This window comes from Zeus faber (assembly GCF_960531495.2).
Source record: "Zeus faber genome assembly, chromosome: 14".
Lineage (NCBI taxonomy): Eukaryota > Metazoa > Chordata > Actinopteri > Zeiformes > Zeidae > Zeus > Zeus faber.
The window spans coordinates 28,499,853-28,521,630 of NC_137200.1; the positions used below are offsets into that span (position 1 = coordinate 28,499,853).

At 44.1% G+C, this 21,778-nt stretch overlaps 1 protein-coding gene across 1 annotated transcript in view; it reads right to left on the reverse strand.

Moving 5' to 3' along the window:
- sgcd (sarcoglycan, delta (dystrophin-associated glycoprotein)) overlaps positions 1–21,778 on the reverse strand; it is a 74,690-nt gene that overhangs the window by 42,003 nt on the left and 10,909 nt on the right. Inside the window, exons 2-3 of the mRNA XM_080013378.1 lie at positions 20,716–20,901; positions 316–417 (exon numbers count right to left, since the gene is read on the reverse strand). Coding sequence (XP_079869504.1) covers positions 316–417; positions 20,716–20,901 — 288 coding nt within the window. The remainder of the gene's footprint in view (positions 1–315; positions 418–20,715; positions 20,902–21,778) is intronic.

Consider the following 21,778-nt stretch of genomic DNA (forward strand, 5'->3'; position numbering starts at 1 on the left):
ATCACTACGAATAGTTCTCACTTTCACTGTGAAATGTATTGCTGTTCTGATGGAAAGGGTGTATTCGTGCAGCCTCGCAGTTTTGACCTTGCAAAACACAAAGAGCGAATTTCCATCATTTTTTGAAAAGTGGAATTTGATCACTTTTCCCAACGCCCCCTGGGGGCCCCTCACGGTGCGGTACGCTAGCACAGGCTGAAAAGTACTACTTTAAAGGATGGACGCTCTCCACTGACGGCCACCTACTCATCCATCTCAATCTTAACTCAAACTCATCTCAAACGGGTCCTAAAGCGGTCAGTGGGAGATCCTTACCGGTTTGGACTGGATTTCTTTGGCGTAGAGCGGTTGCAGGAACTCGGACGGTCCCTCCAGTTTCAGCCCCTTCTCCGTGATTCTCAGGTTTCCCATTCCATCCTAAGGAACAACAGAACAACAGGAACATCATCATTATTATTATTATTATCATTATCATTATCATTATTATTATTATTATTATTATTAATAATAATAATAATAATAATAATAATAATAATAATAATAATAATAATAATAATAATAACAAAAAGAATAATAATAAAATCACAGAAATAAAACACACCAAAAAAACAGAAAGACAGGGTTATCAGGTCTGGTATCATTCTGATAGGGGGACAGTGAAAACACTTGACACACATTTCTACTCCTTCTTTCTTTCTTATTTTATTTCTTTCTTTCTTTCTTATTTTCTTTCTTTCTTTCCTTTTTCTAAAAGCTAAAGTTCTGCTCCTCACCTCTGTACTGCCAGAGACAGAGACAGAGAGAGAGAGAGAGGGAGAGAGGGAGAGAGAGAGAGCAGAAGAATGGGAATGGGAGCAGCTGGATGAACAGATGGGAGGAAAAGAGAAGAATGGAGCAGTAGATAGAATTTTTCTTTTTTGGGGGGGGTGAATGAACTAAAGACAAAATGAATTAATTGTTTGTTTTCATCTGAATTAATCTAATTTAATCTGTTTTCATCCGAATAAAAGTTGTTTAATCTGAATAATACTTACACAGGTGAAATACTTTCACCTCCGGTGTCGCTGTGTGTGTGTGTGTGGGGGGGGGGGGGTGATAGTTGGGGATGGGGGGTGGCTCAGGCGGAGGGGGGTGTTTGATTCGTGTCCTAACGAATGGGTGGCGTCCAGGGAGGTGTTTGAAGGAGCCCTAGTCAGGATGTGAAGGTACAGGACGTGTGCACTTCAAAGGGTGGAACAGGGTGGAACACACACTCAGGGTGGAACACATGGAACACACACTCAGGGTGGAACACACCGGACTTGAATGTGTTGCATCCGTCCTGTATCTCCACCCTGCGCTGGAGCCTTTGCAGCCCCCGTCCAGCGCTTTCATTTTAGTATAAATCTCCAAAACAAGGGGAGAAAAGTCGCCTTTCAAATCAGACGCAGACTGACGGATGTGTCATCTCCTTGTAAGGACACGACGCCACCCGGCCGTCTTTTCAACGTCGGGTTACGTGGCGCATCTCCGCGGTCTGACACCAAGGCTGCTTCAAATGCGTCCGATGATGAACAACGAGTTGTTTTTTATCTGAAATTGACAAAGTCATAAATAGTAATGATCGCAGCCTGACGGACGACAGTCTAGAACTTGTCGTGACAGCCGCACAGAAATGGCGGAGCTCTTCTCAAACTGGGTTCTGCCCCTTATGAGGACATCATCACAAAGAAAAAAAGGAAGAAAATCTCTTCATAGACCCCACAACATTGACAACAACTCGTGTTTCTCACTGTGTATAGCATGCTATCTAAATTCCAAGTAGACTCCACAAGAAAAGCTGGGGAACGCCAAAAGAATACATATGGGGGACTGGTATTCCAGACAGACCCAGTCATGCGACAGGGTCCTCAGACATGGCGAGCTTTTAGAGACTTTTAGAAGTTACAATACCTGTGATATATAACCACAATGATTAGAAAAAAAAACCCTTGAAATGTTCCATACAAGCAAAACACTCATCATGGGGTCAATTTGTATGTACTTACACAATAAACACTATGTCTACACATAGCAGTTATGGTGTAAACAGGAAGCCTCTGGGTATCCATGGCATGTAACAACAGAAGAGGCAAAAAGGGCAATACGTCAGGCTCAATCCCGGCAACCTCCGCGCCAACAAAGCTGATTGAAGTTGCAACAAATGAATTCTCAACAGTTTGTGGGGTCTTTTTCTCTGCGCAGAGATTTCCCCACATGCAAATTCATTATAGACCCAGGAGAGTTCACAAAACTGATGTTTGAAAACTGTTATGATGTTTGACAGTTCTGTTTCGTTGCTGGTGATGTGGCCATGGTTCAGTGGAACCGTAAGGATCAACGTGCCTCCACGACCAAAGATGTCAATATGTTTGTAGGAGCAATGACTACGGCTCATACCCGGCTGATGTCGTTAGATCTTTTGGACAAACTACAAGAGCGCGTGCTGTATTGTGATACGGACAGTGTCATCGTTGTGTCACGTGATGGCGATTACATTCTGGGGTTGTTCTTGGGTGATTTGACTGATAAAATTAATGAAGGTGAGCTGTGTGGCACCGATGCTTGAGATTGATTATATAACAGAATACACCGATCAGCTAAAACATTATAGCAGTGACAGGTGAAGTGTATTACATTGCTCATCTGGTTCCAATGGCACCTGTCAAAGGCTGGGATATATGAGGCAGCAAGTGAAGAGTCAGTTGTTGAAGTTGATGTGTTGAAGCAGCGTAAGGATCTGAGCCACTTTGACAAGGAGCACATTGTGATGCTGGACGACTGGGTCAGAGCATCTCCACAACCACAGGTCTGGTGGCTGTTCCCGCTGTGCAGTGGTTACTACCGACCAAATGTGCTCAAAGGAAGGACGACTGGTGAACCGGCGACAGGGTCATGGGGCCCAAGGCTCATTGATGCACGTGGGGCGAGAAGTCCAGCCCGTCTAGTCTGATCCCATAGAAGAACTACTGTAGCGCAAATTGCTCAAAAGTTAATGCTGCTATGATAGAAAGGTGTCAGATCACACAGTGCATCGCAGCTTGCTGCATATGGGGCTGTGTAGCCGCAGACCGGTCAGCGTGTCCATGCTGACCTCTGTCCACCCCTGAAAGCACCTACAATGGGCACGTGAGCATCAGAACTGGACCATGGAGCAATAGAAGAAGGGGGCCTGGTCTGATGAATTACATTTTCTTCTACATCATGTGGATGGGCAGGGTCCGGGTCTGATGGAGCGTCTGTGGGATGTGCTGGAACAACAAGCCCCCACCTTGCAACTTCAAGGACTTAAGGAGCTGCTAACGACTTGGTGCCAGGTACCACTGGACACCTTCAGGGGTCTTGTGGAGTTCATACCTCCATGGGTCAGAGATGTTTGGGCAGCACAAGGGGGAGCTACACAATAGTGGTTATTAGTGGTGGTTTATGTGTTGCGGCTGATCGGTCCATGTCTCTGGAGGTCCAAAATACTATGCATATCACACCCATAAAAAGAAGACAGCTATTAAATGCAAGAGCATCACTTTGAATGCCAATAACGCTGTTGTCTCCAACCAGACTAGTCGATTCATTTGTATGCGATCACAGAGTCGAGAGTCCTTAACTGCCGAGATATACACCATCCAGAGTAGCGGTGTAACGGAACGTAGTTGATACGTGATCCATATGGATTGCCCCCCAACGGTTCGGCCTGCATGCGAACCACGGATCAATTTTAAAATGTAAGTGTCATAGTGAAATACAGTTCTACTGCTGCTGTTGCTTTTTAAAGTAATGATTCCCTAAATCTCGATGCAGAGCGGCAGTGAAAAGAAGATAAAGACAGCGCTGCTGTGTTTAACTCTGAACCACAATGACTGCTTCACGGTACGTCGCTCTTTGTTGCTGCTGCTTCACGACATGTCGTGAATGAGCTGTGGATACAGACAATGTCGCCACGAGTAAACAATACCATGTGTAATGAGAGATGCAGACTTCTCTACAAAATCCATTGAAACTCACTTGATTCTGAACATATTTTCATGAAACCTGGTTTGTTATAAACTTGAGGAATTGAACATGATACTGGTTTCTTATTGGAATTAAATTCAGTTACTGGGGGTGGATCTAATCATATTTCTTCATTCAGGCATCCTGCGTGCCTCATATTGCACTTTAATTTAACGATTGAGTATTGAATATTTTACGTATATATTTTAAGATTTTATTTAAATGTATGACATCTTGAATGTTGTTTTGATTTAAGACCATGGGCAAAAATTCCTTGCTTTCATTGTTTTACAGAATACATGGAAAGCAAGGTTATATTTGTCTCTCCCCCCTTTTTTTTTTGCTGATCTGAAAAGTGATCCGAGCTGTGACTCCAAACCGTGACACGATCCCAACCGTGAGTTTTGTGATCCGTTGCATACCGTAATCCAGAGGGATGAAAAGAAACTCCAGTTTAAAAACGCCACAGTTGTAAAACAGATTGTCGACAGTAAGCGCCGAGTCCTCCCCGATTACACATGACCTTATAGATACCAGACAGGTGATGAGAGGAGCAGAGTGTTGCAGACTATAATGATGGTTCCGCTGTGAATAGTGTAGAAGGAGAAATCCCTGAAACAGGTTTTTACATATTCAAAGAACTCGAAAAGGGCAAGTGGTCGTGCAGGTAGTACGATGTTTGATGATCATGTTTTTAAAACCCCTGATGTGAATGTTGAAGCGAAGCAGCCTATTTTTAAATCACCCGATATATATAGCACAGTGGAGGTTAGATTTTTGATTTGTTGTTTTAAATTTTTATTGTTTGATTTGTGATGGTTTTTTTTTTAAGGTTTATTTTTTGGCATTTTCATGCTTCATTTGATAGTGACAGTGCAGGGTGAAAGGGGACAGAGAGAGAGGACGACATGCAGCAAATGGCCACGCGCTTGAATCGAACTCGGGCCACTGCGGTGAGGACTCAGCCTTTTATACGGTGTGCTCTACCCAGTGAGCCACCTGGCAGAGTACATCATCCAATTTTTGTGTGTTTTGTTGTTGTGAATAATAATAAAAAAAAAAACAGATGAGAACACAATATCACTATGTCATATGTGTTCTTCTTTCATTTAAGCCTTCTCTGAATTGCACTCTAAACATCCCACCGAGACCTGCTCCGTACTTCGTGCTACTACCCATAACCCCTGGGATCCCATTCCCTGCCTGATTTCGATAATAATCCATATATTTTCCCACATTATACCTCTGCTCCTCTAGGAGCCTTCTTTTACAGGTATAAATTGTACCAGTTATACTCACTAAACTGTGTGTGGATCATCAGATATCGCTACACGATTCCTGATGGTGTCGTATTTTAAAGAAATCTTTCCAGCTCCACCATGTTGTACCACAAAGGAATTAAACTCTCTGACAACATCGGGAATGGTATCATAGCTGCCATATGTCTGCATTATATCCTCTTGCTGATACGTATTGAAATCTCTTACACCGATTATACCATCGGCCACAGGAGAACTTTTCTGTGTGTGCGGACACTGCAGCTCGATTATTCCAACCTCATAAAGCTCCTTGAGATGTAGTGGTTTTGCTCATTTTGTCCAATTATTGCATATTGTGTTTTTTGGATAAAGAGACGCAGAAGCATTAGGAGGCAGCGTCACAAAAAAGTCACCCCCACCCATTGCTTTACTTGGTCACCTTCTCTATTTTGTGCTTCTTGTTTTCATCATCATATCATTTTTATGGCAGGTGTAGTTCCTGTAAAAGTGTGCACCATGTCCTGGATGTCATCAACATAACATCTCGTATTTACAGCCTCTCAGTATCTCAAAGTGCGTGTTTTAAGTGTCCTGTTGAAAGGTTCCACTATACTCCCTTCTATCTCGTTTCCCGTTGAAAAGTGGACAATCTAATGAGACGACATTAGACGCTGAAAAGATTTATTATAAAATTCTTTCCCGGCATCGGTCTGAACCTTCTTTGGGCCACATCCTTCGACCACGATTTCTTTAAAAGCCCTGGTAACTGTATCGGTGCTCTTTGAAGTTAAAAACCGAACCCACGCATATTTTGAAAACATGTCTATACAGTACAAGTCAGCAAAAAGATACGCTGTGATTTTCATGCGCATACTCATTCATATCCATCAGATCGACCTGAAACTGGTTGTATATACCAGTAACTAGGACTTGATTTCTCTGAAAACGTCTGGCAGCATTTGCACGTCTTTCAGCAATGTTTTTTTTTTTTTTTCACCAGTTTGATCTTTACCAGTAGTGTCCAATTAATCAGCACCGCCAAAACTAACAGAATTAGCAGGGTCATAATACACTTTTTCTAATGTACGCTCCATTGTTGAGACAAACCTACAACTGAACACACTTTTATATTTCAAGCACATTTTATTATTAGCCACAGTATAATTTAGATTAACAGTACCACAAACACTGGGAGATTTTTTCCGCCCCCCCCCCTATCCACAGCATACGATTCCAAATTTGCACAGCCTAACATACAGTCCTGGGTGGCCTCACCCACACATCCATACAGTTGTTCAAATATTTCATCAGTTACACCCGGTTCTGCATATGAATCACTCATGTTTGCCTCAACTACCCAGAGGAGCTTTTCACAGGATACAGATACATCAATTGTGACTCACTGCAGACTTTTGGTACATTTGGTAACTTTTTGCGATTTTTTCCGCATCATTTGAAAGTGGAGAATCAGAGCTTCAAACAAGGTGTCACTTGTGCAAATGAAGCGAATATTTTTAAAGCTATGACTTGTTAATGACAAGGGTGTGGCAAACTGTGTTTCTGAGATAATCACCTTCAAAGTTGTCCCCCACACTTGTTTTCATTCAGCCAGCTCGCAGAATGCAAATGGTTGGAGGACCAACAAAGCCGCATGGCTACTTGTCACATGGCTACTTGACACCCTGCTGAATGGTACGATCTCTGCATTGTTCTTGTGTTTTGAGGGGATGTTGAACATCGTCATCGACACACAACAACTTTTGTTTTTAAAAAAGTATTTTATTTAACAGTAAGAATATACATGTTTTATAAAATTTTAAATAATTCAAGAGTTTTAAAGTGTGGACAACACAACAAAATGTAGAGTATATCAATAATATGAGTCTCTGAATATCAGCCTTGGTGTGTCATTTAATATATATATGTGCATATGCCAAATATCTTCATCTATCATTTCCAGCAAATTGCCGGAACAGCTATGAAAAGAAGTGTGTGGGAATGAAAGCAGTAACATTTCTGTAAAGAAGGGGTGGAGCCAAATCCAAATAAAGCACAAATTGTGGCCTTTCTGAAAATGGATTTTGTTCAAATATTAAAAAAATGTATTGTTTGCGGGAAGAAGAAAGGGTGCAGAAAAAAACGAGTCCAATCCGAACCGTGGAACTCAGCTGCAAAGACCAAGAATTGAAACACTTCCAATGTCTGCGGAGATAGGTCTATATATTCTTGCATTTTATTCTTTTGCCTCTTCTTCCGACACTTGACATGTCTTTTATAGTTAGGGATGAGTGTGCTGACATCAGGCACAAGCGCTTGGCTTGCCCGGTGGGCGGAGCCGGAGAGGGAGCGAGCGGATAGGGAGAGGGAGAATGGGTGGAGAACGCTCATTCTCCGGAGGCAGAGAGTGTAGGACAGGTTGAAAATGATCACACTGATTTAATAACTTTGGGTTTCGGGTTATTGTGTCCGGGGATGAGATCTCTGTCCCCTCTCAGTCAGCAGAGGGAACCGAGACTGTCCGGGAGGGGTGGGGAGAAGGAGAGTGAAGTGCTGGTTAAAACAACGATTCTGTCGCCTGGTCTCACGTGATATTAGAAACCTCTCGCGGGAACATTACGTAATGTATCTGTAACAGTCATCTATGTGGGAACGGACTCTATTCTGAACTTTTACGTAAAGGAGGCCAATGTGGGAATGATTGCCTTTGCCGGATATTTTTCAGCAATGTTACGGATTCCATTTGGGAAAGGGGCTTCACACTCTCTGATGAAACAAATGTGGGTATATGACCAAAAAAATGAAAAAAGATGTTTAGAAACGCAAAACAAAGTAATAATTTAATTTAATCCGAAATGATTGTGATTTAATCCAGTCCAATATATCAAAATATAGATTTCAAAGAAACATTTAAAAATGTTCCTTTCGGCGCAGGGTCCATGCCGCTGCCGTTTAAATCCTCTCTGCTCGGACAGAGGGATGGAATTTCCTTTTTTAAATTGATCCACGATCTGTATCCATTAATCTCCCCTTAATCTGGGGCTGCAGATGCAGCTGCCGAGGATTCTGGGATACGGATACGGAGGCAGGGGGGGTTGTATGACTAGAGACCAACATGACTTTCAACACTTTGATTTTGGAAAAAAAGTTTCAAAAAGTCCAATTTAAGGACGTTCGCGTCAGTAAATAAATAATCTGCCACATTCGACAATTTGTATTTTTTGTTATGTTTATCTATTTATACACTATACATGCATATATATTATACACTTTATATTTTTTGTAGTTGTATGTGTATTTATTTTTCTTTTTTAAATTATACTATTATTTATTTATTTATTTATTTATTTATTTATTTATTTATTTATTATTATTATTATTATTATTATTATTATTATTATTATTATTATTATTATTATTATTATTATTATTATTAATAATAATGAATTGTTTTACCTTTTTAAGGTTTTTAAACTGAAGGTCGGAGAAGGATGGAAAGATGAGTTTTTGTTTTATCTGAAAATGCAAAAAATATATAAATCATGATAAAAATGTGAATTCTGGTGATTGTGTGACATCATCACACGCTGTGAAAACATTTGAATGTAGGCCACAAACAGCTCATTAAAATATCATGTACAAATGATTATAATATAATTAAAGGGTAATGTGCAGCCAGCCGGTCATAATTGGCAAAATAATTCCTGCTCAGAAAGGTAGTCCACGACAACGTACAGTAACAGTAACACTGCTACAACGATGCAACTACAACGTGACAGAAACAACGTAGCTACAGCGATGTAGCCAACTATCCTGCCTCATATGACAAACCTGTTTAATGAGGCGTAGCTTGCTAAGCTAGTTCTGTCAGACAACTCGACGGCGCCACGCGCTTCCACGACCTGATGGGCCGGTCATCTGCTTTACTTCATGCTTGCTGCGCTCCCTCTACCTCCCCTGCATCCACCCGTTGGGCTCTACTCTTCTATACAACGGGAGAGTTCAAGCTCACCCCTCCTTTATCTCCAGCTCGCTAAGTATGACCATGTTTTCTATCCACCTTTCTACGCTCGGCGACGAGCTCACATCTTCACGGCCACAAGGGAAGTTGAGCAGACTTTAACTTTACGGGGCGACAGCCAATAGGAGGGAAGATGTGCTCTCAATGGACGCCCAGCCCATTGTGTAATCCTTCATGGTTAAGCTGTTTTTAAATGTATAACGTCCCTTAAAGCACTGATAAAATAAGGAACACTTCTTTTTGAAGAGGACCTATTATGCTCCTTTTAACACAAGTTGGTATCGGTCTCTGAGGTCCCCAAAACATGTTTTTGAAGGTTTTTGCTGTAAATTCCGCTCAGATGAGGCATTCCAGCCATTCCGACGTTCCTCTAAAGCCATCGTGTTCCTGACGCTCTGATTCAAGCCCCGAGTTCTGTCCGCCAATGGGGTTTGAGCACGGCTTCCGGGCCCCGTTGTATTTACTCCGTAACGTTCACTGATTTCGCCTCATCAGTCACCAAAATCTGGTTATGAACAAATTTCAGACAAGAAATAAGTCACTTGTTGCTGAATCTTCACTCATATTACATCTCCACCATCTAATAGATCTACATCTACATTTTACAGTTTGTTCTGACTGTGGTTGCTGTGCTCCAGCCTGGTGGGGCAGCATAGGGACACCGCAACACCGTGCACCGGGACTCTTGCACACGGGGATTTTTTGTTTCATGTAAGCGAACGTCTACAATAAAAACACCGTTTTTATTGCTTCTGTTTGGAGGAATGCGCAGCGGGTGGGACGGAGGACACGACCATATAAGGAAATCTGTGCCCAGCCCACGTCAGCTCGTGCAGAGAGTAGAAAAAAGCTTTGGGAACAGAGCGTCCAGAGCGTCTTGTTTACAGGGATTACTTTGTCATGAGTTTACCTCATCATTTGACACTTTTACCAACATCCCATAATGTAACATTATATACTGTATATATGACTGACTAATACTACAAAGCATCACAGGTCTCCTTTAAGGGACGGATATCATGACTAGTTACGTAAGTTTTTCAAGCGCTCATTTATTTTTCAGCTCCAACAGCTCCAAGATTTTGATTAAAAAAACATACGCACGGCACCATCTATCTACGGAACGCATATTGAATATGGAAAGGGAGGGAGGTTTGAAATGTTTGGCCCGCCCACAACAGCCAGTCGGTTTTCAGTCGACGCGCCCACAAACGCCGGGGGCACAGAGAGGCGGTGACAGGGCTGCTCCGCTTGACGCTGCAGCCCCGTCGCCGGCAGTGCCTCCCCGGCGTTATCAACCGCAGACCGGCCACATCGGCCTTCAGCTCTTCAGGTCTTCCAGCGTCGTTTCGAGAACGGTGCCACCGGCTCGGCTTAAAACGAGCACGTGGGCGGATCGAAGGGGTACAAGGGACGTGAAACCAGGCCGAGACGACTGTCATAATAACCAGCTTAGCGGTCATTATCCCGGAAAAAGCTGAGCGCTGATTGACGCCATCAACCAATCCAAATGAGCATTCCTCAGAGCCATGGGATAATGATATAATAATATCCACATCGCCAACGTGAAAAAAGTGTGAAGGAACTTGTCGGGCAAAGACCTTCGATACACAACCAACAAATAGGCTGATATTGACTAATCAGACCAATCAGAATAAATGGAACTCACCTCGTACGTCTGTGTTTACATGTCTTTTATGTTTCTGGTTATTTTGGGATGTTGGGGCTACATAACATCTGAAATGATGTACGAGACCAGATCCATGTTGAAGGCTTCATTTCAGTTTCGTTCAGTTCCTGAAGGTGAAAGGTGGAAGGTGTGGTGCCCATGTTTGTTGGGAGATGGAGACGTAGTGCGTATTTTATTGCTGAGAGCTGAGGATCTGCACTGTGCCTCCGTAAATCTGACCTTTCAATTGTAAACTTTGGTAGCTCTGTGAAAATGCTTCAAATTCCGTCTAAAATACATAAATAATGGAAACTGGCTCTTGTGTTGCAAGATCAAAATTGCAAGGCTGCACTAATCAAACTCACCAAATTCCTCCGTTCCATCAGAACAGAAACAAGTTTCACGTTGAAAGTAAAACTATTTGTAGTGATGGAAGGTTCAGCTCATTATTTTCTGGAGATTCATGTGTAAACGAGTCACCGGGTAAAAAGAGTCGTTCTATTCGTCCGCCTCTTGGTTGCTTGGGTTCAGTGGGTGTAACGCTGGCTGAGCGAAGGAGGACTTCCTGCACCATCAACAGAGGAGGAAGAGTCTGTTTGGCTCTGAGTCGCGAATGGAATTCTCACAAGTCATTTAATTGTGTCAGAACTATTCTTGTGGAATGCAAAGTGTAAATCCATCCAATATGAATTATGACAAATGCCTCGGACTTCAATTTAGTTTCAGTAATTGTTTTTAGTTTGTGAGTGGAAGATTCACTCTCTTGTTCGAGTGATTCCCGACATCATTCCAGAGTCATTAAAAATACTTGTTTGCCACGAACGAATCGTTTGCCAGTTTTGCATCACTAACTATCAGCAGGGCACAACAACAAGCGCAGCTCCCTGTGCCATTTCAACTAGTTGAACTATTTTAACTTGTTTACTGATAAATGAGAATCATGTACGTTCAGATTGCCTCCTTTCTTCTGTGATTTCAACATGGACATTGTGTCAAAATTCCGTCTGATTAATGTGGTAATAAAGTGAAAAGAGGTAAAGAAAGAGGAGCTCCATCATCCCTCCATCCCTGGAACTCTGCCTGGCAACGGGTCTCCACCCTCGGAGGTGAGTAGCTCTCTCTCTCTCTCTCTCTCTCCCCCCTTCTCGCTCGGCCCTTCCCTCCCTCTCTCGCTCTCTCTCACCCTCCCTCCTTCATTCTCGCCCTCCCCTTTTCTCTCTCCCTCTCTCTCTCTCTCGCACGACCTCCATCTCTCCCCCCCGCTTCAACATCAATGGAAAAAAAAAACAGCAAATGAAAAAGTCAACAGCGAGAGCGGAGGGCGAGTTGTCACGGCTTTACAGCGGCTGTCACATCCCCCCTTCACGGTGGATCTGGATGGAGAGAGAGGGGGAGAGGGAGATATGGAAGAGAGGGAGGGGGGAGGGATAGGGATGGTGAGAGGAGGAGAGCTGGCGAGAGAGGAGGAGGGAGGAGGAGAGAGATGAGTAGGGGGATAAATAAATGAGGGGGGGCAGACAGATAGAGAGTAGAGAGGAGGGGAGAGAAGGATGGAGAGAGGGAGAGAGAGAGAGGAGGACAGAAAAGAGAGATATAGGGGAGAGAGAGAGAGAAGGGGAGGGAGGGGGAGGGAGAAGGATGGAGGGACAAACAGAGAGAGAAGAGAGGAGAGAGGGAGGAAGAAAGGGAGAGGAGGAGCGAGGAAGGGAGGAGGCTGAGGGATGGAGAGAGAGGGTGGGAGAAGGATGGAAAGAAAGAAAGAGAGCGGTAGGTAGGGGGAGAGAAGCAGGGGTGAGGGAGAAGAGGATGGGGAGAGAGAGAGAGGAGGAGGGAGAGAGGAGACATGAGGATGGAGAGAGAGAGGAGAGAGGAGGATTAAGAGAGAGAGAGGAGGATGGAGAGAAAGGGAGAGGAGGATAAAGAGAGAGAGAGAGGGAGGAGGATGAGAGAGAGAGAAGTCTTGGCTCTTAGTTAGTTTTTCATATTCTTCTATTTCTCCACCTGTCGTCGTCTCACTGGATTACTTCCTGTTTCCTCCTCCACCCTAAAGATTTATTCTGTTCCTCCAACAGGAAGGATGGAGAGAGAGAGAGGGAGGAGGAGATGGAGAGAGAGAGAGAGAGAGAAGAGGATGGAGAAAGAGAGGGAGGGGAGGATGGAGAGGAGGAAGATAGAAGGAAAAAGGCTGAATTCATCCTGAGTCCATTTCACTCCTTCCCAGGAAGGAATGTGAGAGGAGAGAGGGAAGGATGTCAAGCAAGGGAGAGGGAGAGAAAGAAAGACAAACAGAGATAGCGGAGAAGGGGCGAGAGAGAGAGAGAGACGGAGATATGAGTAGGGGGGGGTGAGGGAGACCGAGGGGTAGAGAGAGATGGGGGAGGGAGGAGGGGAGGGAAGGATGGAGAGAGAGAGGGAGGGAGAACTCTGCTACACCGTAGAGGAATCTTTTCCATGCATGACAAACAGCCTTTACATTACCTTCCTCCTCCCAAAGGGGGAAGGGAGGGGAGGTGGAGAGGGGTATTATCACATCCCCCAAACCTCACCCTCCACCCTCATCCCCCACTCTGAGGAAGAAATCAAAAACGAAAAAGAAGGGGCGAGTCCGGCCCATAGTGCTGGAATCCACTCGCTTTATCTGGCAACCCAATGATTTTTCATCTCCACCTCAAGGAACTTGAGGTGGAGATGAAACTACTACGATCAAACAACTACTTTACTCCACCCAACAACACACACACACACACACACACACACACACACACACACACACACACACACACACACACACACACACACACACACACTCTCTTTCTTTCTCTCTCTCGAAAAGGAAAAAGGAAAGGGAAAGAAATACACTTCTGGATTCCTTCAACCATCAAGGTACGTTGCTACTGGTAAACATTGAGAATCTGTGATGGAGGCGTCATGAGGTATTGTGATGGAGGCGTCATGAGGTATTGTGATGGAGACAACAAAAGGAAGAGAACCTCATGATGTTCTGTAGTGGTACAGGGCGGCCATCAGGGCGGCTCTGCATGAGGAACCATGATGGGGACATGATTACATTAGGTATCAGGTTACATTGCGATGCTACGTTGCCATGCTATGTTGCCATGCTACATTGCAATGCTACGTTGCCATGCTACATTGCAATCCTACGTTGCCATGCTACGTTGCAATGCTACATTAGGTACCAAGTTACGTTGCAATGCCACGTTGCGATGATACGTTGCCATGTTACATTGGGATACTACATTAGGTACCAAGTTAAGTTATGATGCGACGCTGCAATGCTACGTTAGGTACAAAGTTCAGTGCGATGCTATGTTATGTACCACGTTCGGCAGCACCACAGGATTTTGTAACCACGAGGAGAAGATGAAATGAAAGAGAGAGAGAGAGCGGGAAAGGGGCAACTCGGGAGAGAGACAATTTGAGACAAAGAGATATAATTACAGAAAAAAAAATTCTATAGTTTTCTCGAGTGGTAGAATGAGAATAGTCCGTCCCCCGGTGGGATCACTTCACTTTCCTCGTCACCATAGCAGCTACGGGACCCTGACGACACCGAATGACGGAGGTTTTTAGACAAAAGTTAAACAGCAACGGCTGAAAGTCTCTAAGCATCGGGCGCTGAGCAAGGCAGCGCCTTCCAGCGGCGCCGCCCCTGCTCCCATATCCCGATCGGCCGCTCGATGACCGTATTGATCGTCCCGTCGGCTCCGTCGGCAGAAAAGTGCTTCCTGCACGAGAGGCGATCGGTCGTCAGGGCGTCCCGGAGACCGTCTCTCTCTCCCCGATGCTAACACTGTGCCAGCATCACGTTTAATGAAGTATGTGTACGTATGTAAGTATGTGTTGTTATTTATTGATCTGGGGCCATTGACGGGCAACCCGGTCCCGCGTACGTTGTCTGGATTTAATGGACTCCGCGGGGAAGAGCAGCGACCTCGCCCACGTTCGGAGCCTTTGCCTTCAGCTGCTTGTTTTCCTGTCTGCCAGCGTCTCAAATCAAAGCGGGTTTTTTGGTCGGGACCAACGCAGCGGTTCGGTTCCTTCAAAGGACAAAGCGGGGCTGACGCAACCCAGACGACGGATTGAGGATCCGACCGAAGCGGCGGAAGACGGAGAAGAGAGCGTCCGCGTCCAAAACCTGGCACTGCCTCGCTGCGTTGCTGCGGGTTTCATCGAGCCCCTGCGCGACGTTTCCCCCGCCACGTCCCCCACTGGGGGGCGGTCACCTCACCCGGGCACCGCTCCTCCTCTGACCGCTCAGTCTCTGGGACTCAATTTGAGATCAGCGTCATTGTTGGGTACGATGTAGCGTCTCCTGAAGGGAGGATTTTGTGACATTTCTGGATGAATGAAACCTCTGCAGCGAGTCCAACAAAGCGGAGAGGCTGTTTGAGGGGGAGAAAGAGAGAGAGAGTGAGGGAGGGAATTTAGTATTTGTGTGCTCATGCACGACACATGTATACTTACTCCCTCCCTCCTCCTTCTCCTCCCCAGCGCTTTGTCCCTGGCACTAATTAGCGGCGGTCTACCAGGTACGGCCATTGTTGCTTTGAATAACCTATGTGGGTCCTTTAAAGCAGCTTGGAAAGCAGAATCTGAATCTGTTTATTCAGAAGGAATTTGTCGTGGTGAGGTGGTGGTGAGATTTTCTCTACAGACTATTAACATAAGAAAAGTGGAATAGTTTGAAAAAAGCAAAATATACAAAAATAGCCAAATTTAAAAAAAATCATATATACGAATAGCCCAGTAAAATGTATTATATATAATACATATATAATACACACATATATACAATATACAAAGATAGGCAAATACACTATCATAAATAGATAATATATATTAAACTATAAACACTTTAATTATACAAATATGCAAAAATAGCAAATTACACTAAAATAGCGAAGTAAAAAAACAAAATAGCTAATATACAGAAATAACAAATATACAGACTACACTGCACACCTTAAAACCATAAACCCAGCCAGAGAAAGAAGAGAGAAGGTAGTAAAATAAAAGTATTTTCGAAGTGAGAAGAGGAATAGATATTGTCAGGGGAGCAGAAGAGGAACGTTCGTCCTCCTCCAATCAGCTTCGTCCTCATTTCCTGCAAACTGCAAGAACTGCACAGGCCAAAGCACCGCTGTCTGGTTTCAGAGTGTGACCGTAGCAACCTTATTTTACTCTGTTAATGCAACTGACAGACAGACAGACAGACAGATAGACAGACAGACAAACAGACAGACAGACAGACAGACAGATAGATAGATGGATGGACAGACAGATAGATGGATAGACAGACAGATAGACGGATAGATGGATAGACAGATAGACAGATAGATGGATAGACAGACAGATAGAGAGAGGGATATACAGACAGACAGATAGATGATAGACAGATAGATGGATAGATGGATAGACAGATTTGTTTTCTGTATATTTTGACACATTTTTAAATAAAAGGAAAATACTTTAGTACTAATATGGGTGAAAAACCAGATTAGGAGTAAAAAGGAAATAGCGAGAGAGAGATGGGGGGAGAGGGGGGAGAGAGAGGGGGAGAGAAGCCGCCGTGTGGAGATAAAGGTGAAAAAGAAAATAAAGGAATAATTTGTCACCATGACACACTAAACACCCACACTCAGAGGTGTCTGCGCTGGTTTGCTGTCTCTCACACACACACACACAGACACCGCCCAGGAATGTGTGTAAGAATGAAGGTGTGTGTGTGTGTGTGTGTGTGTGTGTGTGTGTGTGTGTGTGTGTGTGTGTGTGTGTGTGTGTGTGTGTGTGTGTGTGTGTGTGTGTGTGTGTGTGTGTGTGTGTGTGAACGAGGGTAGAGACTCCACAGAAGTAGAAAACATAAGTAATCCAGAAATATCCAATAAATGTTTCCCCTAACTAGAAGTACTATTTAATATTAGTAATGTTATGACATTATATTATCAGTTATAGTATATATTATGATAGTATATCCTTAGTTATTAATTACATTTATTATTTATATTTTCGTATTTATCTTCTTATTTGTTTGTACTTTTTAATTTGATCCCACTTCTTCTCGGTTTCTATTTGTTTTTCACTTTTTTTTTTTTTGTTTTACCCCCAGGGATTAATTAGGTCTCTTCTCATCTTAACCCAAAGATGGTACATAACATATTTAAGAACATATTTATACATGAAATATTGACTGTGATTTATTCGACCGTGTCCCTGCATTCCTGAACGTCCTCCCCTGAGTTGACTTGTGTGTAGCCGCGTGTTCCTCGGCGTGCGTGTGCCTTTAATTTGTTCGGTAAAGTTTGTTTTCATAAGTTTGTGTCAATCGATCAATCGCATGATTGGTTGATCGATAAGAGAAACGGCGCCGCTGTTTGGAGAACGTTTTATAATTACACTTGATAGATTCTCCTGCAGGGCGGATGCCTGCTTGATACGTGAAGCAGGCAGAGTTGCCCCATCTCTCTTTGCCTTCGCTCCCCTGCTATTCCTTCGTCTCCGTGTCGGACGTCAACGTTTGCCCGACCAGACGCTGTTGTCCTGGTCGGACAACAGCGTCTCTGCGTTATGATCAATATCACATCTCCCTCCGGCTCCGGAAATAAGATCAATACGGCAGTCAAACAGAGCCGCGTCCTAACGGGGGATTTACGCCGCTGTTATTTGACTTCAGCACTGACAAGAGCCGTCCAACGGAGGGGCCGGCCGGCCGACGGAGGCGCGGGCGGGCCGACGGAGGGGCCGGCGGGCCGACGGAGGCGCCGGCGGGCCGCCGGAGGGGCCGGCGGGCCGACGGAGGGGCCGGCGGGCCGACGGAGGGGCCGGGGGGCCGACGGAGGGGCCGGCGGGCTGACGGAGGCGTCAGTGGGGATTAGGAGCAGGATTATTTTACTCTTATTTGAGTTCAACATCGACAAAAGACGAACGATGGAGGACAAACAGGAAGACAGAGGGCCCAGGATGACGGTGCAGGCCGGCAAAGTAGGCAAACAGAGGGCCCAATAGGCTGATGGAGGGCCCAGTGAACAGAGGGAGGGCTCAGTAGGGTGATGGAGGGCCGAGTAGGGTGGTAGAGAATGCAGTAGGCAATGGAGGGCCCAGTAGGCTGATGGAAGGCCAAGTAAGGTGATGGAGGATGCAGTGGGTGGCTGGAGGGCCCGGTGGGCTGATGGAGGGCCAAGTGGGCGGATGTAGGGCCCAGTCGACATATAAAGGGCCCAGTAGGCAGACAGAGGGCCCTACACACCTTCAACTGCACAATATATGGTCAAAGCTGCAGTTTGGACGGACGGTCGTCAACAGACCAACACATCAGGTGCAGCTCTCCTTCATAGGACTGCGAATGGAATGATGTTGTTCAGGGAAGGAAGGAAGAGGAACAAGCGTACGCAGAAGGAATCCTGAACAGTTGCATTCTGGGAGCTTGTCATGAACCTCCCTCTCGAAGGGAATTGAAATAATGAATGTGCCGACGGAGCGCTTGGTCCACACCTCATCAATGCCAGCAGCTTTTAAAGAGCACAGAGGGGGTTGCCATGGTGAAGTTTGGCTACTTCTCTCTTTCTCTCTTTCTTTCTTTCTTTCTTTCTTTCTTTCTTTCTTTCTTTCTTTCTTTCTTTCTCTCTTTCTTTCTTTCTTTCTTTCTTTCTTTCTTTCTCTCTTTCTTTCTTTCTTTCTCTCTTTCTCTCTTTCTTTCTTTCTTTCTCTCTTTCTTTCTTTCTTTCTTTCTTTCTTTCTTTCTTTCTCTCTTTCTCTCTTTCTTTCTTTCTTTCTTTCTCTCTTTCTTTCTTTCTTTCTTTCTTTCTTTCTCTCTTTCTTTCTTTCTTTCTCTCTTTCTTTCTTTCTTTCTCTCTTTCTTTCTTTCTTTCTTTCTTTCTTTCTCTCTCTTCTTTTCTTTCTTTCTTTCTTTCTTTCTTTCTTTCTTTCTTTCTTTCTTTCTTTCTTTCTTTCTTTCTCTCTTTCTTTCTTTCTTTCTTTCTTTCTTTCTTTCTTTCTTTCTCTCTTTCTTTCTTTCCAGCACTTAACATGGCACCGTCACAACATCCCACAGCCACAAACTACCAAACCTTACATTATCACTGTAGTAATAACTTACTAAGTACATATTAATAATGTATACCCTACTGTATATACCTATAACAATAATTTATCCTGGGCATAGAGTTGCATTTTGTATGTTCTGTATATAAAAAAAAAAATCGAAATATTTTTAAATATATTTACATATATTTAACTTTTTTCAGACTGTTAACCCTTTTTTATGCTAATCATCTATCGAGAAAGGTTTCTGCTTTGTGCATAGCAAGTACATGACGTGTCATGATTTACTAATCTCCTAAACTAAGCTTGGGAAGGTACATTAAAGCATTTCCATATTCATTCAATGATGTTTAACCCAAACTTGTAATAACTCTCAGACTCATTGGTTAGTTCATCAGATTCAACATTGATTATCTATGCGAGAACAGGTCCACTGCGAGATGTCAGGCAGATGTGCGAACGATTGGTTCGCGGCGGAAAAATCTTTTTACACGACGGGCGTCTGGAGTGACTCCGCCAAAAGAGTCATTTGTTTTGTTTCATTCATATTGAATGTGACTGATTTATAATTTGCATTCTACCAAAATTAACTTTCACTTTGAAGGAACTCAATGATTCTTGTGAGAATTCCACCCACAATCAATGAGATGGAGGATCTGCCTCAACCTCAACCCAAACCTCAACCCAAACCCAAACCTCAACCTCAACCTCAACCTTAACCTTAACCTTAACCTTAACCTCAACCTCAACCTCAACCCAAACCTCAACCCAAACCTCAACCTCAACCTCAACCCAAACCTTAACCTCAACCTCAACCTCAACCTCAACCTCAACCTCAACCCAAACCTCAACCTTAACCTCAACCTCAACCTTAACCCCAACCCCAACCTCAACCTTAACCTCAACCTCAACCCAAACCTCAACCTCAACCTCAACCCCAACCCAAACCTCAACCTCAACCTCAACCTCAACCTCAACCCCAACCCAAACCTCAACCCCAACCCAAACCCCAACCTCAACCTCAACCCCAACCCAAACCTCAACCTCAACCCAAACCTCAACCTCAACCCCAACCTCAACCCCAACCCCAACCTTAACCCCAACCCAAACCTCAACCCAAACCTCAACCTCAACCTTAACCTCAACCTCAACCTCAACCCAAACCTCAACCTCAACCTCAACCTCAACCCAAACCTCAACCCAAACCTCAACCCAAACCTCAACCCAAACCTCAACCTCAACCTCAACCCAAACCTTAACCTCAACCTCAACCTCAACCCAAACCTTAACCTCAACCTCAACCTCAACCTCAACCCCAACCTCAACCTCAACCTTAACCCCAACCCAAACCTCAACCTTAACCTCAACCTCAACCTCAAACCTCAACCTCAACCCAAACCTCAACCTCAACCCCAACCCCAACCCCAACCCAAACCTCAACCTCAACCCCAACCCAAACCTCAACCTCAACCTCAACCCAAACCTCAACCTCAACCTCAACCTCAACCTCAACCCCAACCCAAACCTCAACCTTAACCTCAACCTCAACCCCCACTTCTCCATGCAGAGGGAACATTCTCTAAGGACTAATTCATGGAAACATAGGCCCGATCAGTTCATGGAATGTCATGGGATCAAAGCTCCGGGGTGAGGGGCGTGGCAGGCTGATGTCACACGCTGGTGTAAGGTGCGTCTGTACTTACGATGGTGAAGTTCATGACCTTGAGGATCCAGATGGTGAGCGCCAGGTTGACCAGGATGAGGATCATCAGCAGCAGCACGAAGAAGTAGAGGCAGCGTTTCCTCCAGCCATAGATTCCCACCTTGTACACTTGGGGTTTCTCTGCAGCCTGGACATTGTTCCTATGAGAGCACTGTTCCTGGGTCATCTGGAGGATGGAGGGGGAGGGCGGAGGGCAGAGAAGAAAGAGGAGGTGGAGGAGGTGGTGAGATCTGGGACTGAGGTTGGGTTTAGCTCCTAAGGGGCCCAGAGGAACCCAACCTGTCTGAGGGAAGAAGATGTGAAGAACTGACGTAGGGATGTAGTTTCTCCTTCTACTAGAAGCTTCTACTGAAACCATCCATTTATAGGAATCCATTCATAATATTCCATTCATAATAATCCATTCATAATACTCCATTCATAGTAATCCATTCATATAGTAATCCATTCATAATAATCCATTCATAATAATCCACCCATAGTAATCCATTCATAATACTCCATTCATAGTAATCCATTCATAGTAATCCATTCATAATAATCCATTCCATTCATAGTTATCCATTCATAGTAATCCTTTCATAATAATACATTCCTAGTAATCCATTCATAATAATCCATTCATAATAATCCATTCATAGTAATCCATTTATAATAATTCATTCATAATAATCCATTCATAATAATCCATTCATAGTAATCCATTTATAATAATTCATTCATAATAATCCATTCATAACTCCCTAATCTCTGGACTGATTGTGACAACCAGTGGCTCCATTTACACCTTAACTCCTTGGTTCATTTAGCCAACCACGTATCCCATAATTCAGTGCTTTAACCGCGGTGTGTCGTGAGAGCCCCCTAGGTGGCGCCGAGAAAGCATTTCAAATTCCACGGAAAATACATAAATAACGGAAACAAGCCCTCGTGTTGCAAGATCAAAATTGCAAGGCTGCACTCATCCATCTAAATTGATCAGTTCCAGCAGAACAGCAACAACTTTCACTCTGAAAGTGAAAACTAGTCGTAGCGATGAAAGG